The sequence below is a fragment of the Gekko japonicus genome, unplaced genomic scaffold, assembly GCF_001447785.1.
Source record: "Gekko japonicus isolate JY-2015 unplaced genomic scaffold, Gekko_japonicus_V1.1 scaffold226, whole genome shotgun sequence".
Taxonomy (NCBI): Eukaryota; Metazoa; Chordata; class Lepidosauria; order Squamata; family Gekkonidae; genus Gekko; species Gekko japonicus.
Genome location: NW_015169178.1, coordinates 1,082,467 through 1,104,475, shown reverse-complemented (window position 1 = coordinate 1,104,475; position 22,009 = coordinate 1,082,467). Strand labels below are relative to the sequence as shown.

General features: G+C 48.3%; 1 protein-coding gene across 1 annotated transcript in view; it reads left to right on the top strand.

The window, feature by feature from the left end:
• Positions 1–7,104: 7,104 nt before the first annotated feature.
• The window catches only part of TDRKH (tudor and KH domain containing), a 44,871-nt gene continuing 29,966 nt past the window's right edge, over positions 7,105–22,009 (top strand). Inside the window, exons 1-3 of the mRNA XM_015416030.1 lie at positions 7,105–7,228; positions 9,689–9,795; positions 21,489–21,678. Coding sequence (XP_015271516.1) covers positions 7,105–7,228; positions 9,689–9,795; positions 21,489–21,678 — 421 coding nt within the window. The remainder of the gene's footprint in view (positions 7,229–9,688; positions 9,796–21,488; positions 21,679–22,009) is intronic.

The following is a 22,009-nucleotide window of genomic DNA, read 5'->3' as shown; positions in this document are numbered from 1 at the left end:
GAGGGCGTCCAGGTAAGGCGGTGCGGACCGCGGAGGGAACCACAGGTGTGGGCGGGGCCAGGATGCTGGGCTTGTCCTAGTGGGCTGAGGGAGAAGGGCGGGAAGTTCAGGTTGGCAGGGTGGACCAAGGAGAGAACAGGTGTGTGTGGGGAGGCTAATAGGGAAAGGGACCAGAGAGGGAACTTGGGTTTTTGGCAAGAGATTGGAAAGCGAAGATAGGTGGTGGTGGTTGTGGCAGGAGGGGGGGAGGGGGCAGCTGGGTGCAGAGGCAGTGTGGTGTAATGGGTATACTTCTAGGCTAGAAGTGGAGAGAACTGGGTTCAGACGCTCCCCCCTGCCCTGAAACTTGCTGGGCGGTGTTGGGGGCAGCCAGCCATGCCTGCTTTACAGGGTTGTTGTGAAGATAAAATGCAGGGAAGGAAGAACAAGATAATGGATTTATACCCCGGCCCTTCACTTGGAAGTCTCAGAGTGGTTTACAATCTCCCTCCCCACAACAGACACCCTGTGGGCAGTGTTCCCTCTTAAGATGAGTTAGTGTGTGCTAGCTCACAGTTTTTTTAGCACAAAACATTGCACAAAACAAGGAGGAACTGGGGGAAATGCAAAGAGTGGATTCAAAGTCTGAGTATCTTCTTCTTCTTCAAGGTCATCCAGCAGCTGCAAGTGGAGGAGTGGGGGAATCAAACCCGGTTCTCCCAGATTAGAGTCCGCGCACTTAACCACTACACCAAACTGGCTCTCAGAAAAGTCCAGTAGAACCTTAAACACTAACAGAACTTGTCAGAATGGGTAGAGCCGTGTTAGACTGTCTGTAGCAGCAGAAAAGCTCAAGAATCCAGTAGCACCTTAAAGACTAACAAAATTTGAGGAACGGTAGGAGCTTTCATGAGTTGCTGCTCACGATCTGAAGAAGTGAGTAGTGACTCACGAAAGCTCCTCCCCTGCCACAATTTTTATTAGTCTTTAAGGTGCTACTAGGAGCTGTGGTGGCTCAAGTGGTTAAGACGCTGAACTGCAGGCTGTGGAAGGTCAGTAGTTCAGCAGTTCGAGACCTGGGTGCCGCATGATGGAGTGAGCTCCCATCTCTAGTTCCAGCTCCTGCCAACCTAGCAGTTCGAAAGCAAGAAATTGCAAGTAGATAAATAGGTACCACTTCGGTGGGAAGGTAACAGCGTTCCGTGCGCCTTGGTGTTTAGTCATGCCGGCCACATGACCATGGAAATGTCTTCGGACAGCGCTGGCTCTTCGGCTTTGAAACGGAGATGAGCACCGCAACCCTAGAGTCGGATTCGACTGGCTTTCGAGCAAGGGAACCTTTACCTTTAAGGTGCTACTGGGCTCTTGCTCTTTTTTTTTTTACAGACAGACCGATACGGCTAGCCATCTTGATCAATCTCTATTAAGGACCAGAGAAGATCACAGGATGGGGTATGTCCATTAGTAGGTATTAGCCATAGAGATGTGAAGGCTGGGAAAACGTCCCCCCCCCCCCCCCCCCCCCCCCGTTTTTTTCCTGAAGCCTTTTTTGGTTTTTTTCCAAAAAACTGGAAAAATTGAAAAAAAGAAAAGAAAAAAATTGATTATGGAACATTTTATTTTAACATGATGAATAAAATATTTTAAGACAAGGTGTTCAGATATTTTCTGAACCATTTCTAAAAAATATGTATGGTATCAGATTGATCTAATTTCTGTGCACTGAGGACAAGCAAGTCCTAGGTTACAAACTGAACTCTCCAATGCAAGAACAAGATGAATTTCTTTTAGGAGGTGCTATTGTCAGAAGAAAAGAAAAAGGTTTCAGTTCTGTTTTTGCATGTGGGTGGGTATTCTGTTCGTAATAATTGTTTGGATACACTATTTTTTAATATTCTAGTAGTGATAATTTCATGCCAAGTAAAAATGTCAATAGTCATAGTTTATGTTCCTAAAATAACAGAATGACTTTCAATCTGGAAAAGAAAAAAGAAGCGCTAATGTAGCATTTTTTTCAATTTTTCCAAAAATTTACGTTTTCCCCTGAAAAAAAAACGGGTTTTTTTCCGAGCTTCAAAATTTCCGGAAATTTTACATCTCTAATTAGCCATAGTAGCTAAATGGAGGTAGCATGCCTTGGAATACAATTTGCTTGAGAACAGCAGGGGAGCTGCTGATGAGCTTCCCGCGGGCCTTGGGTTTCTCACTGCTGAATATTTTATTTATATACATTATTAATAGTTCGCCTTTCTCACTGGTACTCGGGATGGATTACACAGAGCGAGTCTGCAATTGACATGTGGGTCACTCCACAGACAATGCAATAAGATTAACATTGCAGAAGTCTGGAAGGAACAGGAACTCTAAAAGAGAAAACTGAAGGATAGCGTAAGTGTTAACATGACACATGAAGCAGTGCAAAAATTACATAATAGGATCCTAGTTACAGTAACCTGTACACAGTAGTATAGATCTCAGTCCCTAACCATTTATCCAAGCTAGTTTGTAAAACCAGTTTTGTCCAGTGCAACCCGGTTATCTGGGTAGAAAAGCCCTCTTGAGCAGTGTTTCCTCTAAGCTGAGTTAGTGTGATCTAGCTAGAGATGTGAAGACCCGGAAAAAACCTGGAAAAATTCGGGGGAAAAACAGTTTTTTTCCTGAAGCCTTTTTTTTTATTCCAAAAAATTAGAAAAACTGAAAAAAGAAAATAATTTTTTTATTATGGAACGTTTTATTTTAACATGATGAATAAAATATTTGAAGACAAGGTGTTCAAATATTTTCCAAATCATTTCTAAAATATATATATGGTATCAGATTGATCTAATTTCTGTGCACTGCGGACAAGCAAGTCCTAGGTTACAAACTGAACTCTCCAATGCAAGAACAAGATACATTTCTTCCTTTAGGAGGTGCTATTGTCAGAAGAAAATAAAAAGGTTTCAGTTTTGTTTTTGCATGTGGGTGGGTATTTTGTTTGTAATAATTGTTTGGATACATACACTATTTTTTTAATATGCTAGTTGTGATAATTTCATGCCAAGTAAAAATGTCCGTAGTCATATTTTATGTTCCTAAAGTAACAGAATGACTTTCAATCTAGAAAAGACAAAAGAAATGCTAATGTAGCATTTTTTCAATTTTTCCGAAAATTTCAGTTTTCCCGCGAAAAAAACTGGGAAACTCCAAGCATCAAAATTTCCGGAAATTTTACATCTCTAGATCTAGCTCACAGTTTTTTACCCTCCGGCTCACACATTTTTTTGTCTTAGCTCAGGGAGGATGGCTCCAGAGCAAACTATGCAGTAGCCAAACCGGTCGCTCACAACCTCAATGCCAGCAGCTCACAAAGTAGAATTTTTGCTCACAAGACTCCACAGCTTAGAGGGAGCACCGCTCTTGAGTAGTTCAGTTTTGCATAATTTGCAGAAGGCCAGGAGAGGGGGAGCCCTCCTGACTTCCTTGGGCAGGCTAGCAGCCTAGTCCATAAAATGGCCCCTTACGTTGGATGCACCTGTTTTGGCCACCTGGATTCGCACCACAGTAACATCACTGTTAGACTGCTGTAATGCACTCTCTCCCCCCAGAATCAGTTCAGACGCTTCAAGTGGTACAGAATGCCACAGCTCAGCTACTACCTGGAGATAGATCATGCATGTTATTCCAATTCTACAGATGCTCCACTGGCTGCATATTTGTTACCGGGCTCAGTTTAAGGTATTGGCTTTGTCCCTCTTAGCTGCAAGACCATCTCTTGCCCTGTGCACACCACAGCCGCTTTGCTCATCTCAACAGGGCCTTCTGCTGGTGCCAACCTGCAGGTGAGCAAAACATCTGCCTGTACACATGTACAAAGGAGGACAACCAAAATGATGAGGGAGTTGGAGCCCCTTCCCTATGAAGAAAGGCTGGAGAGTCGGGGACTTTTCAGTTTAGAACAGAGGCGACTAGGGGGACGTGAGAGGTTTATAAAATTATGCATGGGGTGGAGACAGTGGACAAAGTGAACATTTTCTCCCTCTCCCAAAATCCTGGAGCTCGAGTCAAGGGCATCCAAAGAAGCTAATGGGCAGTGGGTTCAAGATGGACAAAAGGAAATACTACTTTATGCAGAGAGTGGTTCAAATGTGGAATTGACTGCCAGAAGATGTAGTGATGGCCACAGGCATGGATGGCTTTAGAAGGGGATTAGATTGATTCACAGGGGGTAGGTCTATCAGTGGCTACTAGCCATGGAGACTGAGGGGAACCTTCCACATTCAGAGGCACTAAGCCTCTGAGTCCCAGAACCAGGAGGCAGCATCAGGGGAAGGCTTTGGCCTCCATACTCTGTTGTTAGCCCTCCATGGGGAACTGGTTGGCCCCTGTGTGAGACACGATGCTGGACTAGATGGGCCACTGGTCTGGTCCAGCAGGGAGCTTCTGATGTTCTTCTCAGGGGAAGGCCTCAGCCTCTCTGCCCTGTGGTTGGCCCTCCAGAGGAACTGGTTGGCCACTGTGTGAGACAGGAGGCTGGACTAGATGGACCACTGGTCTGATCCAGCAGGGAGCTTCTGATGTTCTTCTCAGGGGAAGGCCTCAGCCTCTCTGCCCTGTTGTTGGCCCTCCAGAGGAACTGGTTGGCCTCTGTGTGAGACGGGAGGCTGGACTGGATGGACCCCCACTGGTCTGACCCAGCAGGGCTCTTCTTGTGTTCTCCTCAGGGGAAGGTCTCTCTGCCCTGTTGTTGGCCATCCATAGGAACTGGTTGGCTGCTCTGTGAGGCAGGAGGCTGGACTAGATGGACCACTGACCTGATCCAGCAGGGCTGAATGGTCTTCTCAGGGGAAGGCCTCGGCCTCTCTGCCCTGTTGTTGGCCCTCCAGAGGAACTGGGTGGCCACTGTGTGAGAGAGGATGCTGGACCAGATGGACTGTTGGACTGATCCAGCAGGGCTTTTCGATTGTTCTTATGCTTTCTCTATCTGGCCCCCACATTATGGAACGGCCTGCCCAAGGAGGTCCAGCAGGGATATGGGATGCTGGACTAGATGAACTCCGTGTCTCATCCAGTGTGCATCTTCATAGCTTCTCAATCAATAATTCCCCTCCTCGGCATATGGATGCAGAGCACTGGCAACTTGTCAGGACTGTAGAAAGCTTAGCTTGTAGTCCCCTGGGGAGCAACTGGCCAGTTTCCACCAAACTACTTTGCATCTCTGGATTGCTGGGATTGTTGCGAAGAGTGGAGCTGGTGGCCTTGGTTTGGCCCAGCAAGGCGCTGCTTGCATTCTTATGCCCAAGCGTCATCATACGGCACATGTATCTAAAACACATGGAATTCACTGCCACAGGAAGCGGTGGCGGCTACAAGCACGGACGGCTTCAAAAGGGAATTAGATAAGCATCTGGAGCAGAGGTCCATCAGTGGCTATTAGCCACAAGGTATAGATAGGGGCTCTGGGGCAAGTGATGCTCTGTCTTCTTGGTGCTTGGGGGGGGGGGGGTCAACAGGGGGGGGGCTTTGGGTGTCCTGGCCCCCCTGCTGGACCCCCTGATGGCACCTGGTATTTCTGGCCACTGTGTGATACAGAGTGTTGGACTGGATGGGCCTTTGGCCTGATCCAACATTGGCGTCTCTTATGTTCTTATGTTCTTAAAACGTACTGGTGTGTTGTGGGGAATTCTAGTTTTTGGTAAAAGGCAGCGTAGTGGTTAAGAGTGTGAGAGCTAGGAATCCCCACTCAGCCATATAAGCTTGCTGGGTGACCTTGGGCCAGCCTTAGCCTAGCCTACCTTGCAGGGTTGTTGTGAGGGGAAAAACAGCACAGTAAGCCAATTTGGGCCCCCATTGAGGAGCAAGGTGGGGTATGAATACAGTAAATTAGCCTCGATTTCCAAAGACGCTGTGCTTACACTGCCTCTCACTGCTTAGTGCTATTAAACTATAGTTCCCCAGATCTTCTGAGGAACAGGCATGCCAATTTGGGAGCCAGCTTGGTGTAGTGGTTAGGAGCACGGACTCTAATCTGGGAGAGCTGGGTTTGATTCCCCACTCCTCTACACGCAGCTGGTTTAGTCACAAATTCTCTCAGAGCTGTTCTCTCAGGAGCAGTTCTCGAAAGAGCTCTCTCAGCCCCACCTGCCTCACAGAGTGTCTGTTGTGGGGACGGGAAGGAGAAGGAGACTCTAGGCCGCTCTGAGACCCCTTTGCGTAGTGAAGGGCGGGGTATAAATCCACGCTTCCTCCAATTGAGGAAAGGCCTGCACCCTTTCCCTGGCTGGTGATGAGTTCACCGCTGACTTTTTTTCAGGCCAAGGGAATGGAGGGAAACCACAGCCAGCTGCCAGGAGCGCTAGTCAGATGGCAGAAACATTGCAACCCTTTGTTTACTGCAGTTCCACAGCGTACGAGGCTGTGTTACATATTGGGCGATGAAGCAGAGGTCAGACGAAACAGCTGGTTTTCCTGGTCACCTGTGTTGTCTGAGCAAAGACTATAGGTGCCGTGGAGGCATAGCCAGTCTGGAGACAGGCCAGTTTGGTGTAGTGGTTAAGTGCGCAGACTCTAGTCTGGGAGAGCCGGGTTTGATTCCCCACTCCTCGCAGCTGCTGGATGACCTCGGGGAAGCCACAGTTCTGTCAGAGCTGTTCTCTCACCAGCAGCTCTTGAGAGAGCTCTCTCAGCTTCACCTACCTCACAGGCTGTCTGTTGTGGGAAGGGAAAGGAGTTTGTTAGCTGCTCTGGGATTCTTGAGTGAAGGGGAGGGTGCAAATCCAACCTCTCCTTCTTCTCTTCACATCTGGACTTGTGCCCGGGAAGGACTTTTTCCCAGCTCCACGGCGCCCAGAAATAAACCTGCCCTTGTCCCAAGGCCCGCATCTTCTCCAAGCTCTCCTTCTGATGAGTCACCTCTTTCCCCCTTGCACGGAACCGGCAGGCTAGAGGCAGGCAAATCTGGGCTTGTGCCCAGGAAAGACTTTCTTCCCAGCTCGACGGCGCCCAGAAATAAACCTGCCCTTGTCCCGGCGAGCCCGTCCTCGGCTGGGCACGATGATTTCTTTGGTCTCCCTCTCCGGCAGAGATCTTCAACTAAGGAAGTTCTTTCCTTCCCTGCTCAGGCCGCCGTCCGCTGTCGGAGGAATGATGTCCAGTGAGCGGAGCTCTTGGAGCAGCCTGACGACACTGCAGAAGGTGGCGCTGGCCCTCGGGATTCCAGCCAGCGGCGCCATCCTCTACATCCTCTACCGCCGTTACAGGGAGAGCCAAGGTGGGTGTCGGATCACGTGGCCGGTGCGGAGGCGCCGTCCCTGCCTCGCGCGACAGAGCTCGGCTGCTTTGGGGCTTGAATTATTTACTATTCGTCTGCCGTTCCTCTCCTTGCTGCTCCGTCTTCTGGCAGCCCTTCAAAGCTGGATTGCCCACGAGAGAGGGAGGAAGGGGCCGTTTCTGCTCCGTTGTCCTTCATGGACGCCTCCTCGCTCTCGATGCTTTACAGTGGGGGAGGGACGTTCAGGGTGGGTGGGGGCGGGGCCACGTTTTAGGGGAAGCGTGAGTGGCATTTCAATGATCGGCAGCTTGATTTCACGCCTGTTTGCTCGGGAGGAAGATCAAGGTGGGCAGCCGTGTAATTCCATTTCATCCCTGGACGAAGTGTGCTTGGCACACGAAAGCTCACCCCTCGCATAAAACTTCGCCGGTCTTAAAGGTGCCCCTGGACTCTGGCGTTGCTTGGAAGGAAGTCCCCCCTGCTCTTAGGGCTTTCAGTGACTGTATATTTTATTGGTTATATGTTATTGTTTTATCCTGTTTTTATGTGCTGGCACATGGTGCCCTAAGCCCGCTTGTGGGGAGGGCGGGGTAGAAGTGTAATGATAAATAAATAAATAAACACAGCCTGCAACCCAGATTCTTCAGCCTTTTCTCATAGGGTAGGTTTTCTTGCAAGAGAAGACGAGATTGGATGTGTACCCCGCCCTTTACTACCCAAAGGTGTCTCAGAGCGGCTTGCAAACCCCTTTCCCTTCCCCTCCCCACAACAGGCACCCTGCGAGCAGTGTTCCCTCTAAGCTGAGTTAGTGTGAGTCAGCTCACAGCTTTTTGGCCTCCGGCTCACACATTTTTGTTTCCGCTCAGGAAGGATGGGCTCCAGAGCAAACTAATTATCGCAGCAGCCAAATCGCTCCCTCACAACTTTAATGCTGGTAGCTCAGAAAGTTGAATGTTTGCTCACAAGACTCCACAGCTTAGAAGGAGCATTGCCTGCAAGGGAGGTGGGGTTGAGAGAGCTCTTTCCAGAACTGTCCTTGAGAGAACAGCTCTTACCAGAACTACGCCTTGCCCAAGGTCATCCAGCAGGTGCAAGTGGAGGAGTGGGGAATCAAACCCGGTTCTCCCAGATTAGAGGCCGCGCACTTAACCACGACACCAAACTGGCTCGGTGTTAAGCAGACACAGGAACACAGTCTATATCTAGTGAGCCGACCCAACAAATGCTATTGGCAGAGTGGGGCAGCGTTCCCGTGGGGAGGGGTGCAGCCCTTGCTTCGTCCTCACTTTTTTTTCTTCAGCGCCTCCCTTCACTTCCTCCTCCCCCCCCCATCCTCCTGCCCTCCAGTTCCTTGCACTGGCCCCGTGGAGTCTCCTTTGATTTCTGTAGTGGCTCCAGGCCTTAATCAGATGGCACAACTCAACCAGTGGCTTGGGGGAGCTTTGTAGGTCTTGGGGGACAGCTTGAGGGACTTTGGGGGCAGTAGCTGAGGTGAAAGGAAGCAGGTCCTAATCTTTTGGCCTCAGTGAGAGGACCTACCCTCTGGGAGAAGGTTGAAGAGTCTGGGATTTTTCCGTTTAAAGACGACTGAGGGAGAGGGACATGATAGAGGTTCATTGAGCCCTGCATTAATGCAACACGACCTATTCGTTTTTCAACTTGTGGCTATATTTGATTGGTGGTCAGGGAAATTGGCAAACGTTGGTCAGGGAAATGAAAAATAAAATTTTAGTGGCAACCCTGTACTCAGATGGGCAGCTGCTGTCCAGGGTCTCAGGCGGAGGTCTTTCCCATCACCTCCTGCCTGGTCCTTTTAACTGCAGATGCCGGGGATTGAACCTGGGACCTCCTGCATGCCAGCCAGAGGCTCTTCCACTGAGCCACAGCCCCTCTTTACAACTCTCCAGGGTCTCAGGTGGAGGTCTTTCCCATCACCTCCTGCATGGTCCTTTTAACTAGAGAGGCCAGGGATCGAACCTGGGACCTTCTGCATCCCAAGCAGAGGCTTCTCCACTGAGCCGCGGCCCTTCCCAAATGGGCAAGCAAGAATGAGCAGTTCTACAGTGGGTGCTGTGGAAGGGTCATCCCAGCTCCAAATAGTGGAACTGAACAGGCAAGCTTGACTTCCTTCTTGCGTCAGGCAGGCTGGGCTTGGAGCACTCTGGCTCCAGAGCCGCCCAGGAGAGGTGGTCTGCTGAAATGGGAGGTAGCAGCCTTGCTTGAAGCTTGCTTGAAGTTTGGGGGCAGTGATGCTCCATATTCTTGGTGTTTGGGGGGGAGGGGCAAGAGTGGGAGGGGCTTCTGGAGTTCTGGTCCCACAGCTGAACCACCTGATGGCATCTGGGTTTTGGCCACTGTGACGCAGGGTTTTGGACTGGATCCAGCAGTCCTGGCCTGATCCAGCAGTGGCCTCTCTTAACGTCCTTAAGCTTGACTTGCTTCTCTGCTTGTTGCCTCTAGAAGAACGGCTGACGTTTGTGGGCGAAGAGGAGATCGAAATAGAGATGAAGGTGCCAAAGGATGCAGTCAGACTGCTGATTGGTCGCCACGGAGCCAACATCAAGCAGGCAAGGTTCTTACAATTCAGTCGTGCCCCCATCCCAAGGCCTCGAGGCAGGTGGTCAAGAAGCAGAAAGGCGATAAATCCCTTTCCAAAACCGCTATGGCAGATGCTCCCACTGTTTCCTGGAACTAAGGAGCTGGACTCCAGCAGTTCTGTTCTGATAGCGGCTGTGTGAACAAAGCACTATGGGAAGGAGCGACTAGTGGAATAGTTCTGTACCCTCCAACCCAGAGTTCTTAAAGGGTATCTACTGCATCTTGTGTTCAGAGGCTGGGCAAATAAATTGAGCATGCTTTGTTAGAGGCCTCTAAAGGTAAAGGTTCCCCTGCTCGAAAGCCAGTCGAATCCGACTCTGGGTTGCGGTGCTCATCTCCGTTTCAAAGCCGAAGAGCCAGCGCTGTCCGAAGACGTTTCCGTGGTCATGTGGCCGGCATGACTCAACACCAAGGCGCACGGAACGCTGTTCCCTTCCCACCGAAGTGGTATCTATTTATCTACTTGCAATTTCTTGCTTTCGAACTGCTAGGTTGGCAGGAGCTGGAACTAGAGATGGAAGCTCACTCCATCATGCGGCACACTTGGGTCTCGAACTGCTGAACTACTGACCTTCCACAGCCTGTGTGATTTAGAGCCTTTGTACCACTTCGATGGGAAGGGAACAGCGTTCCGTGCGCCTTGGTGTTGAGTCATGCCGGCCACATGACCACGGAAACGTCTTCGGACAGCGCTGGCTCTTCGGCTTTGAAACGGAAATGAGCACCGCAACCCTAGAGTCAGACTCCTGGCTTTCGAGCAAGGGAACCTTTACCCTTTACAACTCCTAGACAACAGAAGTTTACAAAATTATGAGTGGGATAGAGAAGACAGGAAGAGAAGTATCTCTTTCTCACATTACGAGCACTTGTAGACACTCAATGAAAATAGTGAGCAAGTAGGCTTAGAACAAAGAAAATTAAGTCCTTCACCCAAAGAGCAATTGACACTTGGAATTCACTGCCAGAGGAAGTGGTGGCAGCTATAAGCACAGACAGTTTCAAGAGGGGATTGGATGAACATATGGAGCAGAGATTCATCAGCAGCTATTAGCCACAAGGTGTAGATAGAACACTTTGTCTGGGGCAGTGATGCTCTGTATTCTTGGTGTTTGGGGGGCAAGAATGGGAGGGCTTCTGGAGTTCTGGACCCACTGGTGGACCTCCTCATGGCCCCTGGGTTTTGGCCACTGTGTGGCACCGAGTATTGGACTGGATGGGCCATTGGCCTGATTCAACATGGCTTCTCTTATGTTCTTAAGAGAGCCAGTGTGGTGTAGTGGGTAGACTGTTGGCCTAGGACTCCAGGTGATTTGAGTTCAAATGGCTGCTTATTATAGAAGTGTGACTACAAAGTTTAAAAAGCTGGCTTGGTGACCTTGTGTCCTCTGCAAGCTTTCGGCTTGGCCTATTCTCATAGGACAATATAAATATAGAGGGTAACATCTAAAGATGACTATTAACAGAGAAACAAAAGCTGTCAAAGTGCGCTACAATACGTGTCTATTCATGTAGAACCACATAAGAATTCATTGCACAGAATCAAGAACATTACAAGTAAGCATTACCGATGTCCTTAATGAGAAGTTGTGAGAAGACGTTGAATCGTTGACGAGATTCCCCGGAATAAACTTCCGTTTCGTGAACACTTCTTCTGAACACAGTCAGATTAACAAAGATGTATCTTCCGTTCATGAATTCATCATAGAATGCAATAATTCAAGGGAGTAAGTTGACCACCTTCATTAGTATGCCTGTCTTTGAAAGATACTATGTCTAGCGGATTAGGAAAGAATTATTGCATTCTATGATGAATTAACGAACGGAAGACACGTCTTTGTTAATCTGACTGTGTTCGGAAGAAGTACTCACGAAACGGAAGTGTACTCTGGGGAATCTCGTCAACTATTCAACGTCTTCTCACGACTTCTCATTTAGGACATTGGTAATGCTTACTTGTAATGTTCTTGATTCTGTGCAGTGAATTCTTACATGGTTCTACGTGAATATACACGTATCGTAGAGCACTTTGGCAGTTTTTTTAGTTTCTATTTCATAGGACTGCTGTAAGAAAATGAAATCGGGGGAAACAGTGTTCTGAGAGCTGCTTTGAGTCCCAGCCGGGGAAAAAACAGGCTGTGTGCAATAAAGTAATAAGATGCTTGTGGTAGGTTTGGTGCTGTTCTGTTTCCCACTGCCTCTTGTTCGATGCTTCAGTCCCTGAGGTGGCAAATCTAAATGCTATCTCTGCAGTTTAACCTGAGGGCACAGCCCCAGCATGGTGTAGCGGTTAAGCGCAGCGGACTCTAATCTGGAGAACCGGGCTTGATTCCCCGCTCCTTCTCCTCGTGAAGCCAGCTGGGTGACCTTGGGCCAGTCACAGTTCTCTCAGAACTCTCTCAGCCCCACCTACCTCACAAGCACTGTTCTCTCTAAGCTGAGTCAGTGTGAGCTAGCTCACAAGTTTTTTAGCCTCTGGCTCACACCTTTTTGGTCTGAGCTCAGGAAGGAGGGCTCCAGAGCAAACCAATTTATGTAGTCGCCAAATCGCTCGCTCACAGTTTTAATGCCAGTAGCTCACAAAGTAGAAGTTTTGCCCACAAGACTCCACAGCTCAGAGGGAACATTGCTCGCCTGTTGTGGGGAGAGGAAGGGAAGACCATTGTAATTTGTAAGCCACTTCGACACTCCTTAAGGTAGAGAAACGCAGGGTATAAAAATCTGCTCTGCTTTGCCGGCCCCGTCAAAAGGAAGCATGGGAATTTACAGGGTTAGGGTCACAGCCAGTGTTCCCTCTAAGCTGAGTTAGTGTGAGCCAGCTCACAGTTTTTGAGCCTCCGGCTCACGCATTTTTGTCTCCGCTCAGGAAGGAGGGCTCCAGAGCAAACTAATCCATGCGGTAGCCCAATCGCTCGCTCACAACTTTAAGGCCCATAGCTCACAAAGTGGAATTTCTGCTCACAAGACTCCACAGTTTAGAGGGAGCATTGGTCACAGCTGGGATTAACTTGGCCCTTTCTTGAAAGATTTGGGGGCACCCACGCAGCAGATCTTGATTCCACACAATGATATCTTTGTACTGTATTCAGATATAGGCAGAGTGGAAGTTTTACACAGTACTTATGTAACAGCGTTCCGTGCGCCTTGGTGCTTAGTCATGCCGGCCACATGACCACGGAAACGTCTTCGGACAGCGCTGGCTCTTCGGCTTTGAAACGGAGATGAGCACCGCAGCCCTAGAGTCGGATTCGACTGGCTTTCGAGCAAGGGAACCTTTACCTTTACCTTTAGTACTTATGCACACACATGAACACTCATGAAGTGGCCCTATACTGAATCAGACCCGTGGTCCATCAAGGGCAGTATTGCCTACTCAGACTGGCAGCAGCTCTCCGGGGTCTCAGGCAGAGCTCTTTCACATCACCTACTAGCTGGTCCTTTTAAAGCGGAAATGCTGGGGATTGAACCTGGGACCTTCTGCATGCCAAGCAGATGCTCTGCCACTCAGCCACAGCCCTTGCTAGCATAGTCATTGTTTATTATAACAGTCATAGACCAGACAAAAGAGTTTTACACATAGCTAAGGATAAAATACAAATCTGCCATACATGTATTTCTAAAATGTACATCCAGGTTATAATCCAGCAATAGCACAAAAAACAAAATGCTCTACATTTTACAAGGTTAGAATTTCAATAGCCAATCCATATGCAGAGGAACCTTCTCAGGAAAGCTCCTCCATTAGCACGTCACAGCCTGGGGAACTACTACAAGATAACGACTCAACCCTACCCCACCTTTCCTGAGTAGATCTAAATTACCTGCCTACCATTTTTCTTCTCACCTTGACACAGAGAGTACTCTGTCTTTCTGTGTTATACCTCTAAGGATGCCAGTCACAGCTGCTGGCAAAACGTCAGGTCCTACCATGCCAAGACCACGGCCACACAGCCCGGAAAATCTACAACAACTAATAAAGTATATTAATAAAAATTAATATACATAAAATCATTGTTAGCTCCTCAAATCTACATCAGAGAGTGAAGCGCCTACTTAAACTATTCTTCTGTTTAATCACCGGGGCACAGAACCTAGCTGTCACTCTAGTGGCTGCTGGTATTTCATCAAGTAGTGATTTCTTCAAGGATATCTTATCCGAGAGAAGCATAGACTGTTCCCTTCATTTATTCAGTGCCCTGTTCCCTTTAAGAATGGCAGTGCTTGTTCACTAGGCATGAGCACGCTGCATCTGCTTGGAAGTAAATGCCTTTCAGCATAAGTCCTGTTGTGCATTTTCCTGTCCTAATTTGTAGCCTAATTGCTTCCTTTGGTCTCTGGGCCAGCCGTCTCTCGCTGCACTCCAGAATAAGTGGTGAATTACCAGTTTGAGTGGCGGCAGCGCCATCATAAACCCAAAACGGTGCTTGGGCATTTAAATCTTATGGCTGCTTATTGTAGGAGCGTGACTGCAAAGTTTTTTTAAAAAGGTTACATCCCGCCCTAACCCAATTCATAATTAACTGCTCTTGAGAAGTGGAAGTATTTAGGCCTAAGACTGTGGCTGGATGTTTGGAGCCCTCCTTCCCGAGCGGAGACAAAAAGGTGTGCGCCGGAGGCTAAAGAACTGTGAGCTAGCTCACACTCACTCAGCTTAGAGGGAACACTGGTCATGGGGGGTTGGAGATGGGTACCAGACGTCCCACACTGGGACACCTCTGGTGCCGGCCCAGTTGGTGAAGAGCCTGGGGGTAACACTGGATACCTCCTTATCTATGGAGGTCCAGGTTGCTGCAGTCGCCAGATCTGCATTCTTCCATCTTAGGCAGATCGGGCTACTGAAGCCCTATCTCCCCCCCCCAGGACTTCGCTACGGTGACCCATGCAGCGGTCACTTCCAGGCTTGATTACTGCGACTCGCTCTACGCAGGCTGACCCTTGAAGCCGATCCGGAAATTACAGCTGGTGCAAAATGAGGCGGCACGCCTGCTGACGTCGACGCCTTGTGCGGGCCCAAGTTCGGCAGGTGCTCTGTCAGCTGCATTGGCTGCCGGTTGAGTACCGGATCCGCTTCAAGGTGTTGGGAATCACCTTCAAAGCCTCATACAGCCTGGGAGCAACATTTCTATGGGACCGCCTCTTCCCATATATGCCTCAAAGAGCTTTATGCTCTAGTAATCAACATCTCCTGGTGGTCCCTGGCCCAAAAGACGTCCATCTAGCCTGGGCCAGGGCCTTTTCTGTCCTGGCCCCCACCTGGTGGAACACGCTCCCCATCGAGACCAGGGCCCTGCGGGATCTTACTCAGTTCCGCAGGGCCTGCAAGACGGAGCTCTTCCGCCAGGCCTTTGGCTGAGGCAGCGGGGGTCCACGTATGACCCCTCCCCCAAGGTTGCAATCTCCCAGCTATGATAACCGGCCGTACCTAGTTACATCAGTGGGCCGGATTCTCACTACGGCAAGCATGACTACTGATTTTATCTGTTTTAATGTGTTTTAAATTTTATTGTATATGTTAAAATGTAACCCGCCCTGCGACCGTTTACGGAAGCAATATCAATGCGAAAAATAAATAAAGTATCTTAAAGGTTTTTTTAATTCACAAATAGGTCTGGGAAATATCCTTGGAAAATACTAGATGCCCGCAAGTCGCTTACATCATCCTCTGGACCAGAGGTCCCCAGTGTGGTACTTGTGGGCTCCGTGGCGCCCACCAATATCTTTCCTGGCACCCACCCAAGTTGTTTTAGAAAGTGGGTGGGACTCTTGGCCGGCAGGGCTTCAGATTGGCCATTGGAGATCAGATTGGTTGTGCAGCTGAGAACAATATTGTTTCAGGGACAGCTGCTCTCAGTGTTGGTTTTACTCCCTAGGACAAAGTGTGAGTCCAGCGGCACCTTTAGGGCCAACGAAGTTTTATTCAAGGTGTGAGCGTTTGTGGGCACGCACACTTCCTCAGACACATTGAAATGGAAGTTATCAGTCCCATATATAGGGACAGAGGCAACGCTCCCTCTAAGCTGTGGAGTCTTGTGAGCAAAAATTCTACTTTGGGAGCTACTGGCATTAAACTTGTGAGCCAGCGAATCGGCTGCTGCATCAATTAGTTTGCTCCTTCCTGAGCTACACTCCTGGCTGCAATATTTTGTAGTAATTGACGTTTCCACGCCTTGCTCGGTGCGCCATTCTGCACAGCACCTCGTATAGCAGCATTTGCAGGAGATAATCCTAATCCCGAGAAGTTAGGCTGGTGTGCCGTGTTTCCCTCCATTTCCCCCCCTCCTATCAACTTTCACAAGCCCAGGACTGAACGTCCTTTTCCTGCGTTCTCTTTATCCTTGCTATATTGCACCGTTCTACCGTGTTCCTCCCTGCAGGGGGGTAGAAGGAAGGACGGCATCCCCTGTCTATTTTGGATGCTCGCCACTTCCAATTAGTTACCCCGTGAGAGTCTAAAACGTTTCACTCTCGCCAAGGTCAGTATGACTAATCACTGTAGCTATGAAGGCCTTAGGGAGCAGCTTAGAGATTCGAACCTCAGCCTGGGCTGATGCTATGGAACGTTGCTGCAGAGTATGACCAGCGGGAGGCCCGTCCGCTCTCATTTTCTTCGGGGATCCTAGCAGCTGAAGGGACATAAGCCCGTTACCTTGTACTGACTCCTTTGCAGACTGCTTAAATCGGTTTTACTTCACGAAACGTGTCTGTTTTGCTTCCATATAGAAGGAAAGAGCCGTCGCGTCTCATCAACACACCTGGGAACTGTTTGTCTTGTAGAGGTGCTGGAGAAATTTCTTGCATGCAGATTTATTTGAAACATTCCTTAGCTGCCTTTCTGTCTTGCAGCACTCAAGGCAGCTTACGATGTAACTAAAACAACAGTGATGGGAAAGCAACACAATTTAAAATCTCTGTTCGGATTGTCAACAAATAGAAACTAAATTAGTCAAATGCAGCCCCGAAATAGTTTAGCTGTGTTCTGAAGATCATACTGAATCAGATCCTTGGTCCGTCCAGGTCAGTATTGTCAGACAGAGAGCAGCTCTCCAAGATCTCAGGTAGAGCTCTTTCACCTTCACTGTTCGCGACCCCATGGACCAGATCACGCCAGGCCTTCCGGTCTTCAGCCATCCTCTGAAGTTTGCTCAATTTCATGTTTGTTGCATCTATGACACTGTCTGACCATCTCATCCTTTGCCGTCCCCGTCTTCTTTGACCTTCAATCTTTCCCAGCATCAGGGTCTTCTCCAGTGAGTGCTCCCTTCTCATTTGGTGGCCAAAGTATTAGAGCTTCAGTTTCATTATCTGGCCTTCCAGGGAACAGTCAGGGTTGATTTCTTTTAGGATTGACTGGTTTGATCTTCTTGCAGTCCAAGGGACTCTCAAGAATCTTCTCCAGCACCATAGTTCAAAAGAATCTATTCTTTGGCGCTCGGCCTTCCTTATAGTCCAACTCTCGCAGCCGTACATGATTACTGGGAATACCGTTGCTTTGACCATGCGGACTTTTGTTGGCAGACCCTTATTTATAGCAATTGGCAATTATAGATGGGTTCTTGCCAATTTATACCAAGGTCCTGATCCCACCAAGGGTTACCAGTAAAGGATTCGAGGTTGTTGTAGTTAAAATTGATGTCTTTTACTTTAAAATATATCTCATACAAACAGTACTGATGCACTCACACATTCAATCAAGTTCCTAAGAATCTTTTTAAGACCCCCGGAGGGGATTTTTTAATTTTTTTATAATACTACATAAACTACAATAAAAAGAAGGGTAAGGGGAACTACAACTAAGGAGAAAGAAAAGTAACCCACACTAAACTAAAAACCCAATAGTAGGAGATCATTACCCTGTTAAACTGCAGTTAGTAATGAAGAAAAAAAGCTGTTAATAAACAATATACTTTGTGAGATCCTGTCTTTTTAAGCTTATGTGTTAGTTTGTTACTCAGGTAGAGCTCTTTCACATTCACTGCCACAGGAGGTGGTGGCGGCTGCAAGCACGGACGGTGTTAGCCGAATTGCTTTTTATTTATAGCAATTGGCAATTATAGATGGTTTCTTGCCAATTTATACCAAGGTCCTGATCCCACCAAGGGTTACCAGTAAAGGATTCGAAGCTGTTGTGGTTAAAATAGATGTCTTTTACTTTAAAATATATCTCATACAAACAGTACTGATACACTCACACATTCAATCAAGTTCCTAAGAATTACAGTAGGAAATAAGCACAGTTGCATTAGCAGGTAGGGATGATGGTGGGCGAGACTTATCTGTCTTGCAGCTTGGTTGTTCCAAGGAAGAATGGAGGGGAAGAAATGGAAACAAAGGGAGTCCACACAACAAGAACCAGCCGGAACGTGTGGGTCTCTTGACTGCAGATCAAGAGAACACTAGTAGAGGCAAGGGTTGGGGATAGTAAGTGGGACTTAAGAGGGGTAAAAGCAGACAGGGGTTGTTGTGGGGGAGATGCTATCTGGCCAGGTAGGAGGGGCCAGGTGACTGGTTCTCTCCTTTTATAGGGGGTCCAAGAGATGGGTGGTAACTGTGCCAGCCTCTTGACCCACCTACCTGTTAGTCCGTCCCCAAAACAATCCTATTAATTGCAGGGAGGGAGGTTGCCTAGGAGGGATAGCCAATATCGTAACCTAAAACCTTACTGGAAGTATGGCATCTGGACAGGTGTGAAATCCAGGCGTCAGGATGCTTCCTTGTAATGCTGATGAAGTTGGCCAGTTCCATTGATAACCAGATGTCCATCTGGCAGGAAATGCCAGCTCAGGAACAAAGCAGTTGATGGGTGATACGTGACCAGCAAGCAGCTTTGCTATGGTGGCTGTTTCTTCCCAAAGTTGTTGTTTCATTGCTAACAATAATGGAGATTTGTGCTTCTTCACCAGGCTGGGCAACTGTGTTGCTGAAACCTTATTTACATGTAAGGCATATGCAGGCACCCTCTATATGTGTCATCACAACAGGTGACCTAAAGTGTACATTTATCTGAGCCTATGTGTATGTGCACAGTCCATTGTGTATAGCAGTAAGCAGTCCATAAAACAAATATCAGGCTTGTTCCCTAACAACGGCTCCAAAAGGGAATTAGATAAGCATATGGAGCAGAGATCCATCAGTGGCTATTAGCCACAAGGAATAGATAGGAACTCTCGATCTGGGGCAAGGGATGCTCTGTATTCTTGGTGCTTGGGGGAGGGGGGCAAGAGTGGGAGGGCTTCTAGTGTCCCTGGCCCCACTGCTGGACCTCCTGATGGCACCTGGTATTTTTGGCCAGTGTGTGACAGAGTGTTGAACTAGATGGGCCATTGGCCTGATCCAACACCGGCTTCTCTTATGTTCTTTTCTCTCTCTCTCTAAAACTTAAGGGTAAGGAACGGGGATTCTACTAAAACTACAAAGCTAACAAGGATCTATACAACAATACGAGTCATTTCCAAGTTTCCCTAAAACTTTAAACACAATGATGAAGGTTAAGCATTCTTTCTAAACTAAACAGTACAAAGCTTAAAAAATGTTATTCAAATTAAGCGGACTATAATACTTTTCAAACAATAATAAGCTTTCAAGATCAGCATCCTTTTCTTATTTCTTCTCATTTTTTCTTATACGCTTAACAATTTTGGGGGCAGCTTCTCCCAACTCAGAGTCAGAAACCTCTCCAGAGGAAGTACTTGATGAGTTAGTGGTAGTTCCCGAACCATATTCATTTGTCTTCATCTTCTAATTTGTCGTCCTCTCCTTTCTTCTCCTCATTGTCGTTTTTCTGTTGTCTCTTCAAAAAAGCTTCTGCTTTTGCAACAGAGTCTATCTTTTGTTTTGAATCCTTGAAATTGAAGACAAGTCCTTCTGGGATCATCCATCTGTAAGAAGTGGTATTTTTCTGTAAAAACATTGTCAGCTTTCTATATTGCTGTCTCTTCTTCCTTATCTCAAATGGAATGTCCTTCAGAGTTTTAACATTTCCTCCTTTGATTTTCAAGTTGGTCCCATTAGTCGCTTTTAAGTATTGCATCTCGAGTTGATCTTTTAGAGGATCTCACAAATATTTTGCCAGGCAGATTATTTTTCTTGATGTATTCCGGATAAGTCCGGTACACCACATCTCTGTCTCGCTTTGTAGAAGGTCTGCTTTATGATCCACCAACATTGCAAATGCTTCACTCAAGATTTCTTTGAGGTTTCCACCTTTCTCTTCCGGGACACCCTGAAATCTCAGGATATAAAGAGATTTTTCCATTGGTAATAATAATATCTGTTGTTTCTCAGAGTCTTTCGCTTTTTCCACTTTCTCTAGTCTCTGTGTCAGCTGCTTCTCTTATGTTCTTATCATCTTCTACCTGGATCCTTAACTGAAGGTGCCAGGGATTGAACCTAGGACCTTATGTATGCCAAGCCGATGCTCTCCCAGTGAGCCACAGATCAAAAGTAAGGGGGCTAGCCCACCACTGAGGTCGTTCCATAATCATGGGGCTCTTTAGCTCGGAGAAAAGACGACTGAGGGGTGACATGATTGAGGTTTACAAGATTATGCATGAGAAAGAACAGGGAGAGAAAGAGGTACTTTTCTCCCTTTCTCACAATACAAGAACTCGTGGGCACTCCATGAAATTGCTGAGCGGTCGGGTTAGAACAGATAAAAGGAAGTACTTCTTCACCCAAAGAGTGATTAACACATGGAATTCACTGCCACAGGAAGTGGTGGTGGCTACAAGCATGGACGGCTTCAAAAGGGAATTAGATAGGCATATGGAGCAGAGGTCCATCAGTGGCTATTAGCCACAAGGTATAGATAGGGGCTCTGGGGCAAGTGATGCTCTGTCTTCTTGGTGCTTGGGGGGGTCAACAGTGGGAGGGCTTCTAATGTCCTGGCCCCACTGGTGGACCTCCTGATGGCACTGGTATTTCTGGCCACTGTGTGATATAGAGTGTTGGACTAGATGGGCCTTTGGCCTGATCCAACATTGGCGTCTCTTATGTTCTTATGGCTGCCACTGAAAAGGTCCTCCTTCATGATCTGAGGTCCGTTTCTCAGATTTATAGTTCCATTGAATCTTTGCCATAGGAACCCCAGTCTTTCATGGCAGTTCCCACTGTGGTGCTGGTTCGGGTATAGCTCCACCATCTGGCCTTGTGTGTGTATCGGAAGTGGGTGGTGGACACCTTGCTGCCAAAAGTAGGATGAAGCATGTTTTATGAAAGTAAGGGCAGGGTGGGGCATGGGAGGCTTGTTCTTTTCTAGGGGCTGTCCTGCAGCAGCAAAAGGGGCTACATGCCCCGATTGTACGTCAGCCTTCTGGAGCAGAGGTCCATGTGTGGCTATTAGCCACAAGGTATAGATGGAACACTCTGTCTGGGGCAGTGGTGCTGTGTGTTCTTGGTACTGGGGGGGCAACAGTGGGAGGGCTTCTGGAGTTCTGGCCCCGCTGGTGGACCTCCTGATGGCCCAACAGTGGGAGGGCTTCTGGAGTTCTGGCCCCACTGGTGGACCTCCGGATGGCTCCTGGGTTTTGGCCACTGTGTGACACAAGAGTGTTGGACTGGAGGGGCCACTGGCCTGGTCCAACTTGGCTTCTGTCACATTCTTCAATCAGACCACCTAGTTGCTGTCTTTGGCTCATACTGCAAATTGAGTCTGTCTGCTCCCCCTCAGCTGAGAAAAGACACCCGCGCCCGCATTGACGTAGATGTGGAGGAGTCCAGCGAGCACCAGCTGATCCGGATCTGCGGTTCCCCTGTCCAAGTGTGCAAGGCCAAAGCCGCCATCCACCAGATCCTGGCGGAGAACTTGCCAGTGGAAGAGAAGATGCACGTGCCCCAGCAAGCCGTCGGGCGGATCATTGGTACTTGGCTTTTCCGCTTCTCCTCTTGCCTTGGGCATCTTGGGGTGGCGTCTGGAAGGGCTGAGTGCTTGGTACCAGGTTTTGTGCCCCTGAGCCTCCTGGAGTCAACAGGTTAATGAGCGCAGGTGAAAGATACTGGTCTCAGCCGCTTCTCCATCACACCTACTGGTAGACCCTTCCCATAGTTTGCCCGCACGTGGATGCGGAGCCTCAGGAAGCAAGCAAAGCAAAAAAGCCGTTAACTTTCCCAGCCGAGTAAATTGCAGCCGCAGCATCTACAAGGTCAAACATAAGATAGCAAACAGTCGGTGGGCCAGAGAGAGAGCTGTGA